The sequence below is a fragment of the Schistosoma mansoni genome, chromosome W (genome assembly GCF_000237925.1).
Source record: "Schistosoma mansoni strain Puerto Rico chromosome W, complete genome".
In the NCBI taxonomy this organism is placed as follows: domain Eukaryota; kingdom Metazoa; phylum Platyhelminthes; class Trematoda; order Strigeidida; family Schistosomatidae; genus Schistosoma; species Schistosoma mansoni.
This window is the reverse complement of record NC_031502.1, coordinates 7,907,386-7,927,645: the sequence shown is the minus strand read 5'-3', so window position 1 is coordinate 7,927,645 and position 20,260 is coordinate 7,907,386. Positions and strand designations below refer to the sequence as shown.

Genomic DNA, 20,260 nt, shown 5'->3' with positions numbered 1-20,260 from the left:
TTTGTAAAGCATTTTCTAGGGAGGCCCGTGGGGCCTTCTGAAATGTTTTCAAGGCTCACAAATCCACCACGTGGATATGACTTTGTGAGAAACTGCGGCCCTACATTTCTTTGAACAGATAAGTACATGGACCCGAGGACTTCTGCAACTCTTATAAATAAGCATACACATTACGTAGCCCAATGTGGTTAAATGAGCCTCGAGTTGGAACCTGAGTTAATCAAGGATACAAAGGAGTGGGTGATTAGTACAATCTTCGTCGACTGACTAAGCTGGCTAGCAAGGTTGCTGAGACTAACCAGAAGCGCTGCAAAGAGGCCTTACATTGGATTTTACACTTCACACACAATATCAAATGAGGAACTTTTGATCGTTACAATAATTGTAGGATAAAAAGTTGGTTGATTTTTTATTTGAATTGAAATAACCCTGGCTTTGAACTTTTACGTTTTAAGTGAGCACTAATATCTCTGTCAGTTGTAAGAAAAAATGTCTCATTGAAAAACCTCCTGTATAAGAAGGGACAGAAACTGGGGTGATGATGGTACGTTCTAGTTGGCAAGTCTCGATTAAGACGGAGAGCCAGTTGTGTAACCCTTTGTTAAACGTTATCAACAATGTCATGAACTTACAAATCTATGTAATATCTATGCATTCGTTCAAATGATTTATATGACAAAACGGAGACTGAATAAATCAGTCTTGAAGATCATAAACGAAAAAAAACAAGACTTTACAATTGAAACACGTACATTTGTTGAACAACTGGTGGTTAAAGTAACACATAACACTAATCGATAAAACTATAGAGCGTAAAATGACTAGTACTAAGTTAGTGTCAGTATGATTATCATCACAATAATTTAGATCTTCCCTTGTTTGACAAGCTCCAAACTAGACGAAATATTTATCCATTACTAGCAACTACTAATAAAGAAATCAGTCCAACTTTTTTTTGAGTGGTAACGCAGCATATATACATACACTTCAGAAGATAATATACATAAAAGCATTGTACTCTCCGCTTACGCAGAAAGATTGGAGAAAGAATATGATGATAGCATGACTATTTATATTGAATTGACTAAACAACAATTGGAGCAATAATTAATTATCTCTGAAAGTATTCGATACAAACAGATGGAAATCAAAAATAGCCTAAATGAATGAATTACAACACATATCACACACAGGGGTTTTGCAATAAAACTAGATTATTTGAGGAGACTACACATCTTTATTTTTTAACTGGATGATTTAATAGTATGATCTAAATGACAATAGGTTGATAGTAAATGATTGATAACAATTATAATAAGGAAATCCTACTTACAAATCAACAAGAACGAGACGGGAGGTCTTGGGTTCGAGTCCCGCGCGCGAGATCGTGGATTCGCACTACTGAGGAGTTCCATACTAAGACGAAACAGCCGTCCGGTGTTTCCAAGTTCTTGATGGTAGTCTAACATTGATCTATTCATAATCTCATCTAAAACTCAACAATCTCCATAATCCTATGCTGAAAAAAGTACAATTTCGGTATGTTGTGTTTTGCTTTTTAGATCAGAAAAAGTGTCATATAAACCTTAATACAAAAATGCATGAAAACGTCCCTACTTCTAGAAACTAGTTCACTAAATAAATTTTTAAACAAATAGATAAATCCATCAAATGTTACTTTACAACTATTAAATGTGATTTGTACGCAAAAATGGGGTCGAAAGAGAGAAATAACGATTAGCTATATGTGGACAAGAAGTATAGATCGAATTTACACAACCTAGTTATTTTCATTTCATCCCATATACATAACACATCGCATTACAATATGAAGCTAACAATACACTGTTAAGCCTTTTGAAAACCGTAAAAGTTACAAATGATTGTTTACTAAATGACGATTAAAACATATCACTTTGTTTAGTCTTTAGTATCGATCGAATTCCATAGAGTAAGATTGTAGGTACGCGGTATCGACTCCTCAGACACAATATGTAAGTCAATATTCACTTATTATTTTGCCATATGCCTAGATAACTTGAACTATATACCTTTCCAATGAAAAAGGAAGCAATACAACTTTTGCTGTTTTTTTAAAGGACAAATCTGTTTGTGATTGAAGATGAATCTGAGAAAACTCGGAAAAAGAATCACAAATGTCGAGATACGTCTTCGATTGGTGTATTTTTCTAAGTTTTCAAAGCTCTGTGACCGCTTTTAATAGCATAAATAACCATTTGATTTCTATATTTAGACGAACCCCTCTTTTATTTGTTTAGAATTCAGAAATCGTAGAGTTATAGATTTCCAGAAGTTATCTGAGACGTCAACAGGTAATTAGTACCCAAATATTACAGCTGCCAAATTTTTGTGACGGGAGTCAATAAATGGTTTTAAAGTTGATTTGTCTTACTGTAAGTCGGTCTCATGGCGGTAGAATTGATATTCGAATGAGTTTATTTAGGTAAATTTTTTTTCATTACACTAACTTATTGATGAACTGACTTAGAGTTATATATATATATATATATATATATATATATATATATATATATATATATATATATATATATATAACCAACTTCTAATTATGAATGCCACTGTGACTTAATGGAGTAGTTCGATCTTCTCTTTAAGGCACTTAATCCCGAAGACATTTCCTTCCTATGAGGAATTAAACACTTTTAGCCCATATCATCATTAGTTTAATTACCCTTATTGCTTCCTGAGAAAAATCCTTAAAAATAGTAATATAAGCATTGAACCCGTTAACGAAGTTAATGGTTATACCGACTTAGAAGCTTCTTGGATAATACATTGAAGTTTAAAACGAAAGGAACTTGATCCGAATCCAAACGTGGACATAAAAATGGACATAGGAACACTTGAGACAACGCACACTGGCGCCGAGCTCCATGTTGATGATGACTGATTGAAGTAAAATACAAATGATCTAAAAAAATCCTTATTATGTGATGAAGAAATATTCTTAAAGGCCAGGGATGGGCAGAAACCTTTCTTCAAGTAAAATTATTTTTGCACTTAAAATATAGATATTATGATGACCTTGTTGCAAAATAAAGTTTTCTGTTCTTGGAATTCTCTGCGGTGTCCTGAAAATTTAATATCATATAAGGTCACTGGTACTGACAGTAATAATAACAAAAATAATAGTAACACTATCAAATATGCACCTGATTTACGTGCATATTCTATACCGCAATATATATATATATATATATATATATATATATATATATATATATATATATAGCTGAAAAAATCTTCAATCTGTATGCGACCATCATTTGGACTTCAGCTGTCCATTACTAAGAAAAAGTAGAATTAGTGCCTTTAAATCCCAAGCATTCTATATTAGGAACGTATATTTCAATATATCTTGCAGTATGTCATAAATAAACGTTTATATTAAAGCAAATAGATTAAAATATATTTACTACGTTTTGAAATTCCTCCTTTCCGTTTTTCTTCAAAGAGAAAAATCCAAAAATTTCTTAGGGAAACAAATAAACGATAATAACTTACATTCGCCTATTTTGTTTACCATCTAACCTCGAATAAACGTGTTTACCATCATTTTATAAGCAAAATTAAAAGTCACCATATTTAACTAGTTACCTACAGTACTTTGAATACTTGTTTTGTCTCTCAGATAAATTCACATGTCTAGATGTATTATGTCTGTACACAACGTCGACAAGAGTATGATGAGTGGGTGTAAATAACTCTTTTTATAACTTGGATCGCAGATCGATTAGCATCGTCTATCACATTACACGCAAACAAATATCCAATAAGATACATAACGGACTAACTGAAATTAGGTAGACATGCTAAATAAAACTTACTCCCATAATAGTTATACCATGCATGTATGAATGGCAATTGAAATGATGTTTGTGTCATTCGTCAATTTTTTACTGGAATTAAATACTGAGAGTTGATCCTATGAGATGCCAAAAACAAACTTACGCAATGATACTGAATATAAAAATCTGATAAAAGTATTTTAATGACTTTCTTCTTTGTCAAGTAAGGTCTGTGAAAATATTTATTGGTATGATATTTTGTTTCAAAACCGATTCTCTTTCACAGAGCTATCTAATCCAAAACTAGCACTGATAAACAGTTTACTACACAGACTGATCTTAGTTTGACAATCATTCAAAACCAGGAACAAATAGAGAGCTGTTTTGTGCTAGAATGCGACACCTCAGCAACGAGCACCTAAGAGTCTACGGAAAACGGAACCTAGGAACTTCAGATCTCGTGACATATGCTTCTCGGTTCTCAGTGGTTAATTAACTAAGGTCAGTTCGTGACGTAAACTATGGAATTCAACAAACTTAATGAACATTTATACTAATAATATTCATCAAATTGTAATTCATATTTACAGTATAAGAACATACAATAATAAATAGTTAACATTTTATTTCGATGTAATCAATTGCACTTCCTTTCTTGGAAAAGTGTCCAATTAACATTATTGCTTACAATAAACAATCTTTTATATACAACATTAGTATAAGAACTTTAGAACAAAAGAAAATTATTGTGTTACTAGACAAATTAAAGATAGTCCAACGAAGGAAATTTATTATTTTGACGTTATCATTTACTAAAGTTGTACCATTTTAGTCCTAGTTACTTGTACACATAATAGTCTATATAGCAAAATAGAAAAATGTTGAGTCAGTAACAAAAATACCAAAAGCTAATCAGAAAATGTTCAATTCAAGTAAGTCAGACAGTTATAAGAATGAAAATAACACAGAAAGGAGAGTTGTGAGAATTTGGCAAATAAAAAGGAAACAAAAAGAGATGAACATATGTTAAAAAAGTTTAGTTTATAAGTTCAAAAGTGGTGCTATAGTGTCTAGTACTATGTCAAGCTCATATAGGTTATTCTGGCCTCTGAACAGACCAATTTATCCATTCTTTTCGAGCCACATTTTGACCTTGTTAATTAGACTCTTATTAACTCCGTCTGCTTTTATATGAACGTATGTGTGTTAATTATTCACGCCGGTTACCTCACATGGAGGAGCATACACAACTTACCAGCATTCTCCATCCAACTCTGTCTTGGGCAATCATTTCCAGTTGTTATTCATCCTTTTCAAGTCTGCTTCCAATTCGCCACGCAGTGTGTTCTTCGGCCTTCCTCTTTTCCGTTTCCCTTCAGGATTACAAGTTAGCGCTTGCCTCGTGATGCAGCTCGAGGTGTGTACTATCCACTTCCAACGTCTTTTCTTAATTCTCTATTCAGCTGGAAGTTGGTTTGTTCTCTCCCACAGTAGGTTGTTTCTATTCATTACGTATCTGTAACTTATTTTGGTCTGAATATAAATAATGAGTTATTCTTGATCAAATCGAGTTGACTCACTCGCCTTGTCTGCTTCCTATTCTGGATGTTTGTCTGGATAAACGAATGCATGAAACAAATCCCATCAACTGAACTCGTATTGGACTTTTTATTACCGGCGTCACACACCCAGGGTTAGCACAGGTAGTATTCTAGTGGCCCTGTTATCTGACTCCAGTCATATCGTTTGCTGATTGCTATCGAAATATACGCATCGTCAATCCTCACATATAATTATCTACTTAACTCGCGTTGGTGAATAACGGAGTCAAATAAGTCAAGTACGAGAACAGATTCTCGAATAAGTACATTTCGTGCAATGATTGGTTGGAAAGCGAAGCAAAACGAAATGACACGAGGTGGAGAAAGTGAGTGAGCCAACTCCCTTTAATTAAGCGTTACTCAATATTTATAACATGACAAAATAAGTTACGGACATATAACGAGTAAGAGAAGGAGTGCACACACGTAAGCTTACATAAAAACAGTCAAGATCAAAATGTGACTCAAGAAGGATGAATAAACTTATCTGTCCAGAAGCCAGATAAGCTATGTGGGCTTGACATAGCAACCGACACTACACAATACGGAGATAAATGGAAGATTTGTCATCATAGCATATTCATAAGTTAATCTTAATCGGAGTCAGATAAACTGGTCATAAAAGTACATCCAAATCTCTAATTCATCATGGCCCCAACACCTTCATCTCATCTTATTTTGTAAGTTTTTTGGGACATGTTCATCCTTTTATTTATTATTCTTACATTCATCAAGTAAAGAACTATCTTCATATATATATATATATATATATATATATATATATATATATATATATATAACCTGGAGGCACTGGACAGCCGTTTCATCTCAGCATTTGACACCATTTCACAACGCTGGTCATCCGGCCAGGTGTCTGTCTTTCCACAAAATTCAAACCAGACAGAATTAATCAAAAATTACTTCGGCATATAAAAGGATCTCTGTATATCGTAAACCGACAGAAATAGTGAATACCCTTTAGCTGTTTTAGATCAATAAAAAGTAAAAATATACATACAAATAAGTGAAAACCTACTGCCATTAAATCTTCTGGAACAGCTTTCATTTGAGTCCATGAAGAGAAAAATTTTGAAAAAACACAATCGAATATATCTTCAAATGATGATAAATTACTTTGGTAATGATTAGTATTATTATTTGATTTATTGAGTAAAATTGGATATAATGGCGATGAAAGATAAAAATCCTTGTCATCTTGTTCTACGATCATAATTGGTTCATGAATTGTATCTAACAAATATGTATAGAAAGAAAATGGAGTATAATTAGGTAAGACAGATTAAATAGATCTAAGTAGTCTGTATGGAGATTGGACTAAATTTAAAATTATTTTCTATTATTGATTGGGGATACTTTACAAAATCATGATGAACTATATAACATGATAATAAGGATGCTTTTGAATCCAGTTTGAAACTTACAATGGTGTTTACTATTTTGAAGAAATAGTCACATGATCGTTCACCATAGTGGATCAATTTCTCTGAAGTATGATTATCATCATCTGACATCACCAACAAGTAACAATCATCATTAAAAATTTTAAAAAATTACTCTCAAAACTAGCCATTAGTGAATAGTGACGTGTTCAATAAGAAGAGGTTGATAAATAGTGACAATTTTTTAAAGCCTCTTCATTTGCCCTTTAGATCTCTAAATGATACTTTATTCACAATGAATTTAAGTATTCATTCATTGGAGCTAATACAACTGAATCGCAATGGCAGTTTCGCAGTTAAATTACTAGACGTTAAAACTTTGGGTTGTATGAACGTTTAACTTTGTTTTCGGTAATTATTTTGGAGTTCATATTAACCCACTAACATTTAATGATATCTCAATGATTACTTCTGCTTTTATTATTGCTATTTTTATCATGCTTCCCAATATCAGAATGGTTAGTATACAAACACAACTGTTCTACTACAATTTTAATTTCTCTAAAAACCAAAATTTTCCTGAGTTTCTGTTTTTTTTCTTCAATTGCAGAAGGGGATCCATATTTGAAGTGTTATTGATATATTTAGTTCAAGTAGATCCTATTTCGTATTAGAAGAATCTCGTAGTTTTTTTGAAATTTTGAGTTACTTTGAACTAATCCCAAAACAGAACAGCTTCACTCATAGTTAACTCATACACAAACAAAAATGCCACAGAAAGTCAAGTGACGGAACATGAAGCTTTACATTTGCTCATTGGTTTATATTTACAGTTTAGCAACATCAAGCATAGATGAACTACCAAATAAAGAAGTACGCATATTTTCTTCTTTCATTACTACTGTTTACTTACCATTAGTTGCAAGCAATTCACACAGCATACTTGTCACAGCATTAGCAGCTTCAATAATTGGAAATAATGGCTTCTTATCAATTAATGATGATGAAACTGTCGAAGATGATGAAATGGAATAATTACATGGAAAGCTATTATGACTATAATACTCTTTCATTGGTTTAAATGATTGTGATAAATTAGATGTTGCTATTAATGAATCCATTGTAAATCGTCGTCCAGTAAAATTATTACGTTGATTATGTATACTATCATCATGTAAATGAGTAGTATGTAATATATTTTTAATAGAATTCGAATCCACAGTGGAAAAGTGACGTTGAATACGTTGTTGTGACGACTTACTACTCATTTCATTCACATTAATATTATCATTATTATTATTCACATTCAAAGAAGATAATGTATTGAATTCTGACAAATGGTTCAATTTACAATGATTATTAGTGGTGTTCGTGGTTAGATAGGAATGTTTTTGACATGGATAAGCATAATTAAGCATATCAATAAGTTTATTTCTATTTTTCATTATATAATTATAAATACATTGAAATCCAAGTGTACCTGGTGGTTTTTCAAAATCAGCATATGGATCAGTTGGTATCTGAAATAGTTCAAGTCGATAAGACAGCATTTATAGCCAGTAGAGATGAGGTGTTCTATTTAAACTAAACAGTTATAATAAAAGTAATTACTAGTACTATTATTATTATCACACATAAATGTAGATAGATGAAAGGTTGAGCAATATCATTAATCGACTGAAGTTAGACATTAATACCGTTGGATACCTTTTCGTTGGGCAAATATTTGCTATTTTTATGTCGCAATAAGTGAGTTAACTGTAGTTAGAAATGTGGAAAGTCAGATAATGAGACTCCCTCAATCTGATATAAATGTTAACAAGGATTGGTCCCTTAATAAGGTATTGTGAGTACATTGCTAAGTGATTTTGAGGTGAAAACGAATGACCTACTAAGTAGCTCACAGAGTTTTCAATGTATCACCAGTTGAAGCCGATCCGCGGTAGAAACAATTGCAAAATTCAGTTATTCATTACTAACAAGTAAAAGTTATAATCTTTTGATCCGTTTTAATGAAATGATACTAAGTACTAAATACTGGAGCCTTAACAATGCACAATTCAATAATACAAAGAATCATATTCTTATTATCAAAAACCTATCATTTTGATGTGTGGTAGAGAAATAGATGTAGTCACTGAATACGGACAAATTGACAATCAGATTAATGACTATTAATTATGTAAATGCTTTTCCCGTTATTGGTTTCTACTTTGAACTCACTGAGAGTGATTTCTTGTAATTTTGTAGTATAAATTATTGTCTAGCTTTATTCTGGTTCTCTATTTTTAATTATGAATCAGGTATCTGATATAACTTGATCTGGTCTGTATGTTGTGGATCGTTAAAGTAGAAAACCTAGTGGTTTTATAAAATCGGTCATCTGGTCCAGTCTTGTTACCATATTATTGTATTAGCATAGGGATGAAAATATATTTATTTGTTATGTCACATTTCAAGAAAAGAAAATCTCAGAAATGAATTAGACGATATAGGGATAAATGACAGAACATACTTAATAACATGAGTAGTGATATTCGTAATCATATCAAAGACGAAGAAATCCATTGACGTGAATTTACAAATCCATTACCTTAATCAGCTCTTCATCATGGCTCTACACTATTAAAAATACATATATAATACCAAAGATTATAACTATTAAGGAAGTCCCAAAAATACCCCTTGTCAAAGTCCATGGGGCCCAGAAATATCAGGAAACGCCTTATTCAATCAGTATTGAATCGAATCTTTACAAAGACATCTAGAAAATGAATAGTCACATGACACGGTTTTGATTGGATCTGTACCTATGCTGTTACTATATTTAGTGTGGTTCCATAAGTTTCCAGAAGCCTAATGTCGTGTGTGACCGCTTAGTCATTTATAATTTTTTGATAAAAGTATTTTTGTCTTCCGACTTAAATCAGTTACTTATAAAGTTACAGTTTGCAATGTATCATATAGTTTCTTTCCTATAGAATAATGTAACTAACTTATATAAGAAGCATGTTTATGCATAGGATTTCACTGTACGCTGTTTTGATACGTTTAGTACTTTAAGTGCTTCAGCTAGTGAATTCTTAGCTGCGTCAAGTCCTTTGAAATTTTCGACTACTCAATGTTGGACTGATGCGTGACTGGTAAAAGTAAGATGTGATTAGCCACTGAGCATGAACAGGTAGGCACTCAGCTTACTAATTATTTAGTATGGGATTTGCTTCCTGTTATTGATTTATACTCTATACTCACGGGGGGTAGATTACTTGTAATTGTGTTGAGTAAATTATTGTCTAGCCTATATACATGGATATAGACTCTATACTTTTGGTCCTAAATCATGTATGTGGTATAACGTGATCCAGTCGTCCGTATACAGTGTCGACTGAGTATTCAGTCTGGTGGTGGTATAATCTCAGTCACAGATTATATTATCATGCAACAGGAGTATATTGTAGCGATGAAAATAATTGTATTCTACTGTTATATGACGAACAGAACATGCATGACGGAAAACATAGAAGCTGTGCTTCAAAGGTTAGCTACTCTTCAGAAAAAAAACAATTTATTAAATTATAAGGAACTTTAGGATCCTAGAAACTTAAGTAAAAGATGTTAAAATCAGTAGCGAACTTGGTTTGAACAGAAAAAGAAACCATAACAAGCATTTTTCTAGATTTTTAAAGGAGTTACCTAAATGGCTTGGTTTTGGAGTACTTTTCAGCACTCCTTCTGACTTCTGAAAATTCTCAATGGCACTCAATAACTGTTTGTGCTATGGCTATTCGGAATTTCATACAGGATTTGGAAGCTCAATGCTCCGAAATGTAAGCTACTAGTTAGAAGAGGAGTGTTTTCCCCACTATACAATTCCATTAAGATCAGAGTCCAATGATTTAAATTATAAAAACGATCACTATACCTTGAAACCTAGTTTAATACACGCTTCTTCAATACATTGATCAGTTGAATAAATTGTATACTCATCAAAATACACTGATGAACATAGTTGCTTCATTTTTTCAACGGTTTCTTTGGACTATAGATATTAAACAAAGATAATAACAAATATTTTAGTGAAACAGTGTAACTGACAAAAGAATGTATTATTACTAACTCAATTACCAGATACAGACTCGTTCACTTGACTCTAAGGCACTCTTTGAGTATGAGAGATCATATTGAATTGGGTGGAGAGAGGTGTTAACTTGGGATCTCGAGGCTGGAAAATGAACGCCTCAATCACTGGGTCAGCGCTACACTACAGACAAAAAGATAGAATGTGACTGTGAATTACAAAATCGGGATTTGAGGCCGTCACCTAATTAGTGATGTATAATTTTTTTCTACAGCAGATTTTGATTTATGTTGCAACATGGCTGGAATAACCTTATTAAAACAATTTATTCTGTTTTTAAATTATTTGATATTAATCGTGTAATCACTTATTCATCGTTATTTTAAACTGTGAATTCAACTGTGAAAAATATTACAATCTTCACAAATCCCCTTACTGTTTAGAAATATATACGAAGACTGATATTCTTGGTAAATAACGATGTTTGTTAATTACTACTCAGGTGTTATCCTTCAATATTTCGTGTTAAGTAAGGTATAAGATATTGGGAATGGAGCAGTGGAAACAACCTTATTTGTTTGTTGTCAGCTTACTCATTATCAGTGCAAATCCATACTGATTGTGAATTGGGAAAACAAAACAGTAGTTTGCTCATTCAATAGTTTCATTTGGATAAGCATGAAAAATAGGATGCTGACCTGTTTGATTGGTGTCAACAAGGAACTCACCAGTCTATTTTGAAACATACCGAGTATCAATTTGATCTTCCAGAATTACGAAGACCGAAATAAATAAATATTTATGATACTTAGAGTTATATACAATTCACCCTTAATTGCTAGAATATTTGTCAGAAGTTTATTGGATGGTGGTGATCGTGGGTGCAGACTACATCTTATGTTTATATTCCTATAGGTTTTTATATTATGGCTTCTGGCCTTGTCGATAACCTTTCCCAGTGTGTTGAAATTTGAACTGTTACATATTCGTACAGTGTGTTATGGTGAATGAACAGATGAGTGAAAAATTTGAAATAACTTTTATTATGGTATATTTGCATTGTGAACAGCAGTGGGATTCAGGATGTGAGTTCCGTCCCATCTTGAATTAGGTAGACGGGTGCATCTGCTTCACATCGTAGCTATCCACACTAAGCTACTGAATCCACAAACTAGTTCAATGGATATGAAATTATTCGTCTATGTTTGCAATCCCCCACCATTGATATTTAAGACTCCTATAAATTTGTCCCTGTCGAAGTTAGTGGAACCTGAGCGGATTGTCTAGAGATCATATTTTAATTACAAGTATTTATTATACCGCATTTCACTGTTAATAACAATCCAACTATACTCAATAAATTATGATTAAAAACCGTTCAGAAATAACATAAGCCAACAATAGCTGATCTCATGAGGTTTTAAATATCTACCCTCAGTCAGTCATCTACAAAGTAGGAACAAGCACATATATGCATCGGTACAAGTTGTCATACTTCATTAGCACAACAAGATAAATACCAAGTTCATAGCAGTTAATTTAATAGTAGTAAAAAAAGATTTCGTATAAGGATGTGATACAGGGAAAAAGAATTAGTTCGTAGAAGGAAAGGTATATTGTACTTTCATTCTCATGATTCAAGGGAAGAGGAAGAGTGTATACACCTACGCTATTGTGATCGATCATGAGCCATGTCACTCAGAGTCCCTAACCATTGGTTACTATAGTCGCGCAGACCCCAACCAAGTAGTCTGCATCTACCAACATGGCTCAGACAAGAAGTTAGGGACTCTATGAACTGATGCCACGTTTTGGTTTGGTTGTCCTTGACTTTCTTCCATCCGTCTCCAACACCGGTCAGCATTGCGCGTCTTGATAGTCGGCGGTTGAACATGCGTAATACATGGCCCAACCATTTCAGTCGATATAGATTCGCAACCTCATCAACTGATTTACCCTGATTCCCTAATACTCAGTATCTAACCTCACTATTCCCTACCCGGTAATCTCAGCAGATGCGATCAATATTCCCAAGACATCTATGGTCAAATACTAGTAACTTATGAACATCAGCTATGGAAAAAATGAAAAGCGTATCACAATCAGAGTATCTAATACAATTGAACTTACCGTACGAGCCAATGGCGTTTTCATTATGGTAAATAATAAACTATTAATTACTTGTTGTACTCGACATACTGAAATTAGTAATTGCATACTGGATTGTTTATTATTATGACCATGAATAGTAGTATTTGTAATACTGTTATTACTACTCAATCGGTGTGATAATATACGTTGCTGTGGTTCTTTTTCAACATTATCAATACTAGGATTGTAAATATTCATATTAGTATTGTCATTATTACTCTGGATGCATTCTGTTTCACATAATGCCTCATTGTCAAGAAAATTTGAAAAATCTTTCAAAAAATTTAACACTACAGTATTTTCAGAATTATCGTCAGATGATGGGAGACATGAGCTAAATGTTTCCATCATTGAATGATCGAAATGATGTTTCTTTCGATAATATGAATTGATCATTAATTCCCAAAGTGAACGATTGCGTAATTCTGGAATCCACTTTCAATTAAATAAAAATATAAGATGGAGTAACAGATAGGAATAAAATTCAAAAATAATTAGAGTAAAATCAAAAATGAATAAAGGCAATTACAACTTTGTGAACCAAAGTATCAGCCCTGGCACGACTGAGAGTGGGGAGAGTCAGCTCTCCCTCTCGAAATGCTCTCACATGCTCACGTACATACAATCACTCCCATGTAAGTCTTACTCACTGCTTTCTCGCGACACTAATGTTGTTAACGAAATTGAGAGGACGAAAAGCGAATGTCCGGCGCTTGAAACAGGTTGATGGATATGGTGGATCCACCTAGGGGAATCAGAAAACCCCGATTCCAAACCAATGGTGCGCATAGACTTCAGGATTCTAAGGAAACAAATGGCCTATGAACATATTGTTGATCACAGTCCAGTGTGGGATTCCATCTCCTTTCGTTGCTCCACTACTTTGTGGATTATACCTTTAGGTCAAAGGATCGAGGAGCAGCTCATTAAGAAAACCACCTGCTTTGGTTTGGACACCCGAGCAGTATCTCAGCCCTCGCACAAATCGAATGATTTATGTGGCACATATCTATTTGGTGCCTCTTTATACAAATGTTTATGTATTTAAATAAATAAAATATGAAATATAATAAGTATCAGCATCACTGTGGTACTACCGTTGGAATTTTATTATATTCAACTTCACAATAAGTTGCACACATGGAACATCAAAATAAAATAACAATTCAGAAAGCTTCAACAAAATAACACTAAACCATATCACTACATTTTCAATAACTATTTGCAACTTCACATGAAACCAAATAAAAAAACAACTCATGTCTTAAAGGGGGGTGATGAAAATTTATCCACTAGTGGTACATAATAAACAACACCAGTTAAATTCTGATACAGTATGATGCATATATACTGTTTTCAGAGGTTGAAATATAAAAAACCCAGCCCCGTTTAAATTGATAGGTTACAGTTTTTTAACATAATTATCCGGTTATGTGATTAACAGAGTTTTCTATAGTTTCACAATAGCTCTTCTCAAAAAGCCAACATCAAGGGATGAAATACCATAAATAATAAAGTATTAAACATGGACCCTACTAACAAAAGCTATCTTCTATAGTAAACATAATACTAAATAGGTTTTAGTTACTATTATGTTTTTATGACAATGAGGTTTTATTGAGGACTCTATAACGAGACACAACACTCCAACTACTATGCACGAACAAATTAAGAAAATGAAGTACAGGAAAAACTTGGTACTCAACCAGAACAATTTAAAATGGTGAGACTTAATGTATATACTGACGAAAGCATGACCTGAATTAGCGAAACAAAAACAATATCAGCCAGTCAGAAAACGGTATAGGTCATGAGAAGAAACGGATTATAAATAAAGCGCTCGCGGTTATCGCTCTTAGTATCACTCGAATATCATTAAAAAAACTGAGTGGTTCCATCGACCTAGTACATATCAATCACTTTCTTACTGAACACTTTAGTGTTTTGCTATTGGCTTCGTTTCTCAGTTTTATGTAATATTGGTTATTTTAATACTTTTACCAATTATACACGGCATACCTTACCTCAGTCTGCAATTTTGTGTTTTTAGCCTCTCTTATGACTGATCGCTTTAGATTTTTAAGAGTGAATTGTGTGATGATTAAGTAGGAACTTTTGGTACTGAGAGTATTGTATGCATATTGCGTGATCTGCGAGAAATAAATTTCTTATGTGTGAATTTGTATTTTGTTGACGCTTATCTCTCTTACTATAAGACCAGACAAAAACGTAGTTCTAACCATCGAATAGAAAGCCAACCTTATGATGAATAACAACTGTTAACGTCAATAGAGTACCATTTTACAAATATTGTCACTCCAGCCATGTCATTTCACATACCTATTTCAAACTGAGAGGCGGAAAACATTTTTCGAGAGATGTTTGTTGGTGTTGGACTTCGGAAAGAAGAAGTATTTCCCAAACAATAAACAGTCTATAGAAATCAAACTTCCCGTCATTTTATTATCTGAGATAGGCGACGGAAAGAAAATGACTTTTTCTATCAAACACATGTGCAGGACGAAAGGATATCAGCAGCGGCCGACAACACGGTTATTTTTCTCCCAACATCCGGTATATCATAAATTAGGCAAGCTGTTGACTGTGGATGTAGGTGGTTTGTTCATTTTCGCCTGATAGATGGCTGATGATTAGCATTAATATCCTGACATTTATTGTAACATAATGATATATGGGGGGTTGAAATGTGTTCACAAAACTATAATGTGCCACAGTGAACGTTCATCATATGACACAATTCATGTAATTTTGTAAAATATTGAGACGCATATAAAAGTTTATATTTAAGCAAATCAAATCAGGATAGTGGTTAAACAGTTCGTCATTCCCACAAAATGGAAATAATTTTTCATTTATAATCACTTATAATAATAATAATGACAATTATTATTATTATTGGGATAGCCACATCAATTAATAACAACACAGAAGATCAATGCCTTTCAAGTAACCAACTACAATATCACTTACACAAATATATACACATCAATATATAGTTTATAAACAATAAATCATATTATTCTACATATATATCAACAAAACACGCAACATCAACCAACTTCTTCCAACACACAATTCAATAATTTAATACAGATTCAACTTTTCGGTGCATTGAAAGGAAGTTATCTAATCATGGGACGATTTTGTCGATAAACAAATTCACATTTAACTGAATTCCCCATTGTGTTTAGCACTACATCTAACACTATTATTCAATCAGTTACTATTCACAGTCTTACTTCCTATCACATACTTACGGACTACACAGAACACTATTGTTTATATTAAAAACGAAAACTGGCACAATCCATACTATTGAAATTATTGTGTTAATTTCAATTAACTAGTAACTAGAATAATATTCACTAACAATTTCATTTCAAACTACAAATTTCACTTGATTCACCATCTTCATCCCCTAAGTCGGCATACCGATATTTTGATATTGAAGTGTCAATATGACATAGCTTGAATTGGTTGCAATCACATTTCTAAGGAATACCCACCCAATAAATCAACGAAAACAATGCTTGCAAGTGCTCAGTTTTCACATTTTACTCAACACTGAAGAACACCACTATTATTCATCCACCATATTCAAACGTGTTTTCCGAAATTTATTAATCACTTCAATAAAACGATAGAAATGGAGAAGGATTGGTAATCATTCGAACTATTTATGGAAATCCGCTGTTATATAAAACAAAACAAACATCATTTATTAATTAAGTAGTCAGTTTTAAAAATACGAAAAAAATCAACTATGCTTAATATTAGTAGTAGTGATGAACTAACGATAAGGAAACTTGATGAGCAGATCCTAATTCCATAGGTTCATGAATGACTTATAAAAAAATATCTAACATATGAATTGAAGTTAGTGGCTGTCTGGACTTGTAGTTTATTGGGCGATGCGTTTGAATTTGAGGTGATGAACACTGGGTACGACTATTTTAAGTAAGAATCATGGGGAGAAAAATGGTGGTAACCAAAGCATACTCGCACATATACACATGTAAAAGAGAGGGTATGTTTTAAGAAGATTCCAAATGATAAACATATTTCACCTAGGGTATATTTTAAATGCAAATACTTATTTTTAAAAAATCAAACTTACAGGATATTCCATAGTTAGGTAAAGCAAAGATAAAAATTAGAAAACTCACTTCAGTAAATTGTATATTTTCGTAAAACTGATGTATTAAGCATACCAAATGACCTGTTGTTTCCCATAATAAAATATCACATATAAAAATTTCATAATAAGATTTTGTATTTCACATCGTAATGTTTCCAAACGCGTTGAATTGTAATTCACAGCAGATTTATAACCAACAATGTTTAGTTGGATTCTACAAAACGTACGCATATATATGATTTTGAACTCAAAAGACTTCCAAACAAGCTAATTAGTTAATAATAATTTTAAAAAGTGACAGTTATCTACTTCAGATAATGGATGAAGGGTTGCATAAGATCATTGATTGATTGAAGTTAGACATTAACACTGTTCTATACCGGCCCGACCGTCTAGATATTATGTGTTTGCGTACGAGACCGAAGGTCCTAGGTTTGAATCCCGCATAGGTGATCGTTGGTGCGCACTGCTGAAAACTCCCATACTAGGAAGAAACGGCCATTCAGTGCTTCCCTGTTTTCTATGGTTGCCTAACTTAAATTGGCTCATGAATTCAACTATTAGATTACTAAAATCTCCACAAATCCCCATTCTGAAAATATGATTAGCTTAATGATACCATCATATACCCATTAAAAAGAATTAAACTCGATCCGACATAAGAGTATAGATAAAAAATGGCTAGAACGTTTTTAATTGTAATGAGGGAGAAATAACTGTTTGATATTTATCAATTCTTAATGGTTCTGTGGTGCATGCTTGTTTATGTTGACAGATATAATTAGCATGTAACACCAATCAGAAGTGAGATGCCTAGTGTTAGCGCAACATAGATTGGATTAAAGCATGTTCCATGCCTGATTGTGTTGGTGCACGCATATTAGCTAATTCTTATCCAATCAGCACTAGTCGATGCTTGGAGAAGACTCTAAAACCTTCTCATATTGAAACTATAAATATACTAACGTATTTCCTATTTTGCTTCTTACTTCATCTACCCCTTTTTATTTGGAATATAATTTCTTTCCTGTTCAACTGTGTTCTGATTTGGGGACTTATCGAGTGAATTGCTATCTAAGAGTACTAAGCAATAGAAATAGCTGGGTCGTAGTAAGAAAAATTATAACACCTAGCAGTATAATATTAAGATTGAATTGAAGAGAACAGAAATGGAAACAGAGAGCAACTGAAATAGCAACAGAATTGAAAGAATCATGAATTATGTAAAGGAAAACTGAATGAAGATGTACAAATAATATATTTAATGTTTGGGTTTTCATATTTTACGAAGACACTCTGTCATTCCGCCTTAAACAATAAATTGGTTTACCCCCGTTTGAGTTCTCATTCACCACAGTTCCACCATACAGTTTATGTCAGTGTTCCGTGTGAAGATTAATGTTTATACATTTAAAATGTACTGAAACAACCTTATTGTAATAAAAAAAAATTTGTTTATCGTAACAATATTTAAAACTTACATTTTTAATAAATCTAATACAAATCCTTGTTCAGTTTGCTTAGTAACATACTGAATATGTACAGGACTAAATAGAAAATAATAGTTTGAACAGAAAAAAGGGAAAGAATTTATTGAATAAATAAGATAAAATAAACGGAAAATAATTAACATTTTATATGAGCTCTAAAAATGTCAGTCCAGAGATTAATAAATGATAAACGAAATTAGCAGTTACTTGTGTCAAGTAAAAAATGTAATGATTTTTATTTGTATTCTAAATTATTATTTGAAGTTCATTTAAATTAAGAATTGCTGCTGAATCATAATTATTTTATGGAATACCAACTACGAGTTATGACATATATTTCTTGTTGATAAAATTTCAGATTAATGGCATTTGTTTAGTTCACGTTTCTTTTCCTTCAAAGATCTACAATCACTCGTTTACATTACCGTTTGTTGTTTCTGAAATTGCAGTTAACCTATCTTCATCTCTTCAATATAAGATAGTGATTTATATTTGATGTTTTTAATTGTGACACAGCGATACCCACCCAAATCTCAACAAAGAGCATCAGCTCCCTTAGGATGATAGATGACTAGTGATATCTGCCAACATGGAATTTTAATACAGAGCTTTCTGCCGACAACACATAGAACCACCATTTAGCCTTTCACACATTCTAAACACCAAAGATTTTTTTACTTTTCATCCTTCTGGCTTAATAATATAAGTCGTATTTAGAGTTAGCAATATTTTAAAATATATTCCAGTAACATGACTTCTGATGAGAAAAGGGAAACCCACATTATTGAAAAGATGGAAATCATTAGCTCGAGTATCTGTTTTAGCATGATTGTGTTCTCTGAGTTGGATGACTTAAATGTGGAGTTTCTCCATCAAGTAGCCACTGATGTTACTATCCATAGTGCCAATAATAGCCTTAGCAACTAGACTATATAACTTAGAGAACACAACGCCACCAAAACCCCAATTAATATTACCCACAGTCTCTTATCATTTACTAACACTAATCAATATACATCATAGCAACAACAAGTTTTATATAAACATAAATGCCACATACAAAATAAAAAGGTAAATGCATAAAATATACACACTAATTATTCTTACTAGTCTGTCATTATTTTTAATAATAACTTCATTTCATTTAGCAAACACTCTAAATTAGTTTCTTTCCTACAATGCTCAATGATCTACAAAATGGAAATTTATTAAATAAAACTGAACAAAAAAAATAAATTAAAACAAAAGGAAAATTCATAATCAAATTTTAGACAAAAAAACAACAACATTATTATTGATGATAGTTGGTACACATGGAGATTTCACAGATTAGATTGGTTTAAGGATTATAATTAAAAACTTTATTATCATTACTATTATTATTGACAGAAAGTGAAATATTAATATAGTTTCCATGAGGAATGAATATAAAATTTCTGTAAATGATATTCAATAAGGCCAGGATTTAGAGAAACTATGCAAACGATAAATGAATGACTCCGGTCAAATGTTGCAATTGGTAGTTGAGGTTATAGATAAATAGATAGATAT

General features: G+C 32.5%; 1 protein-coding gene across 1 annotated transcript in view; it reads right to left on the bottom strand.

The window, feature by feature from the left end:
• The window catches only part of Smp_173080 (hypothetical protein), a gene marked incomplete at its 5' end in the record, with an annotated part of 34,300 nt that extends 14,452 nt beyond the window's left edge, over nt 1-19,848 (bottom strand). The window contains 7 exons of the mRNA XM_018800100.1: nt 6,468-6,682; nt 7,745-8,351; nt 10,754-10,870; nt 13,040-13,495; nt 17,301-17,433; nt 18,701-18,766; nt 19,817-19,848. Of these exons, the coding sequence (XP_018653947.1) occupies nt 6,468-6,682; nt 7,745-8,351; nt 10,754-10,870; nt 13,040-13,495; nt 17,301-17,433; nt 18,701-18,766; nt 19,817-19,848 (1,626 nt within the window). The remainder of the gene's footprint in view (nt 1-6,467; nt 6,683-7,744; nt 8,352-10,753; nt 10,871-13,039; nt 13,496-17,300; nt 17,434-18,700; nt 18,767-19,816) is intronic.
• Between the last annotated feature and the right edge of the window lie 412 nt (nt 19,849-20,260).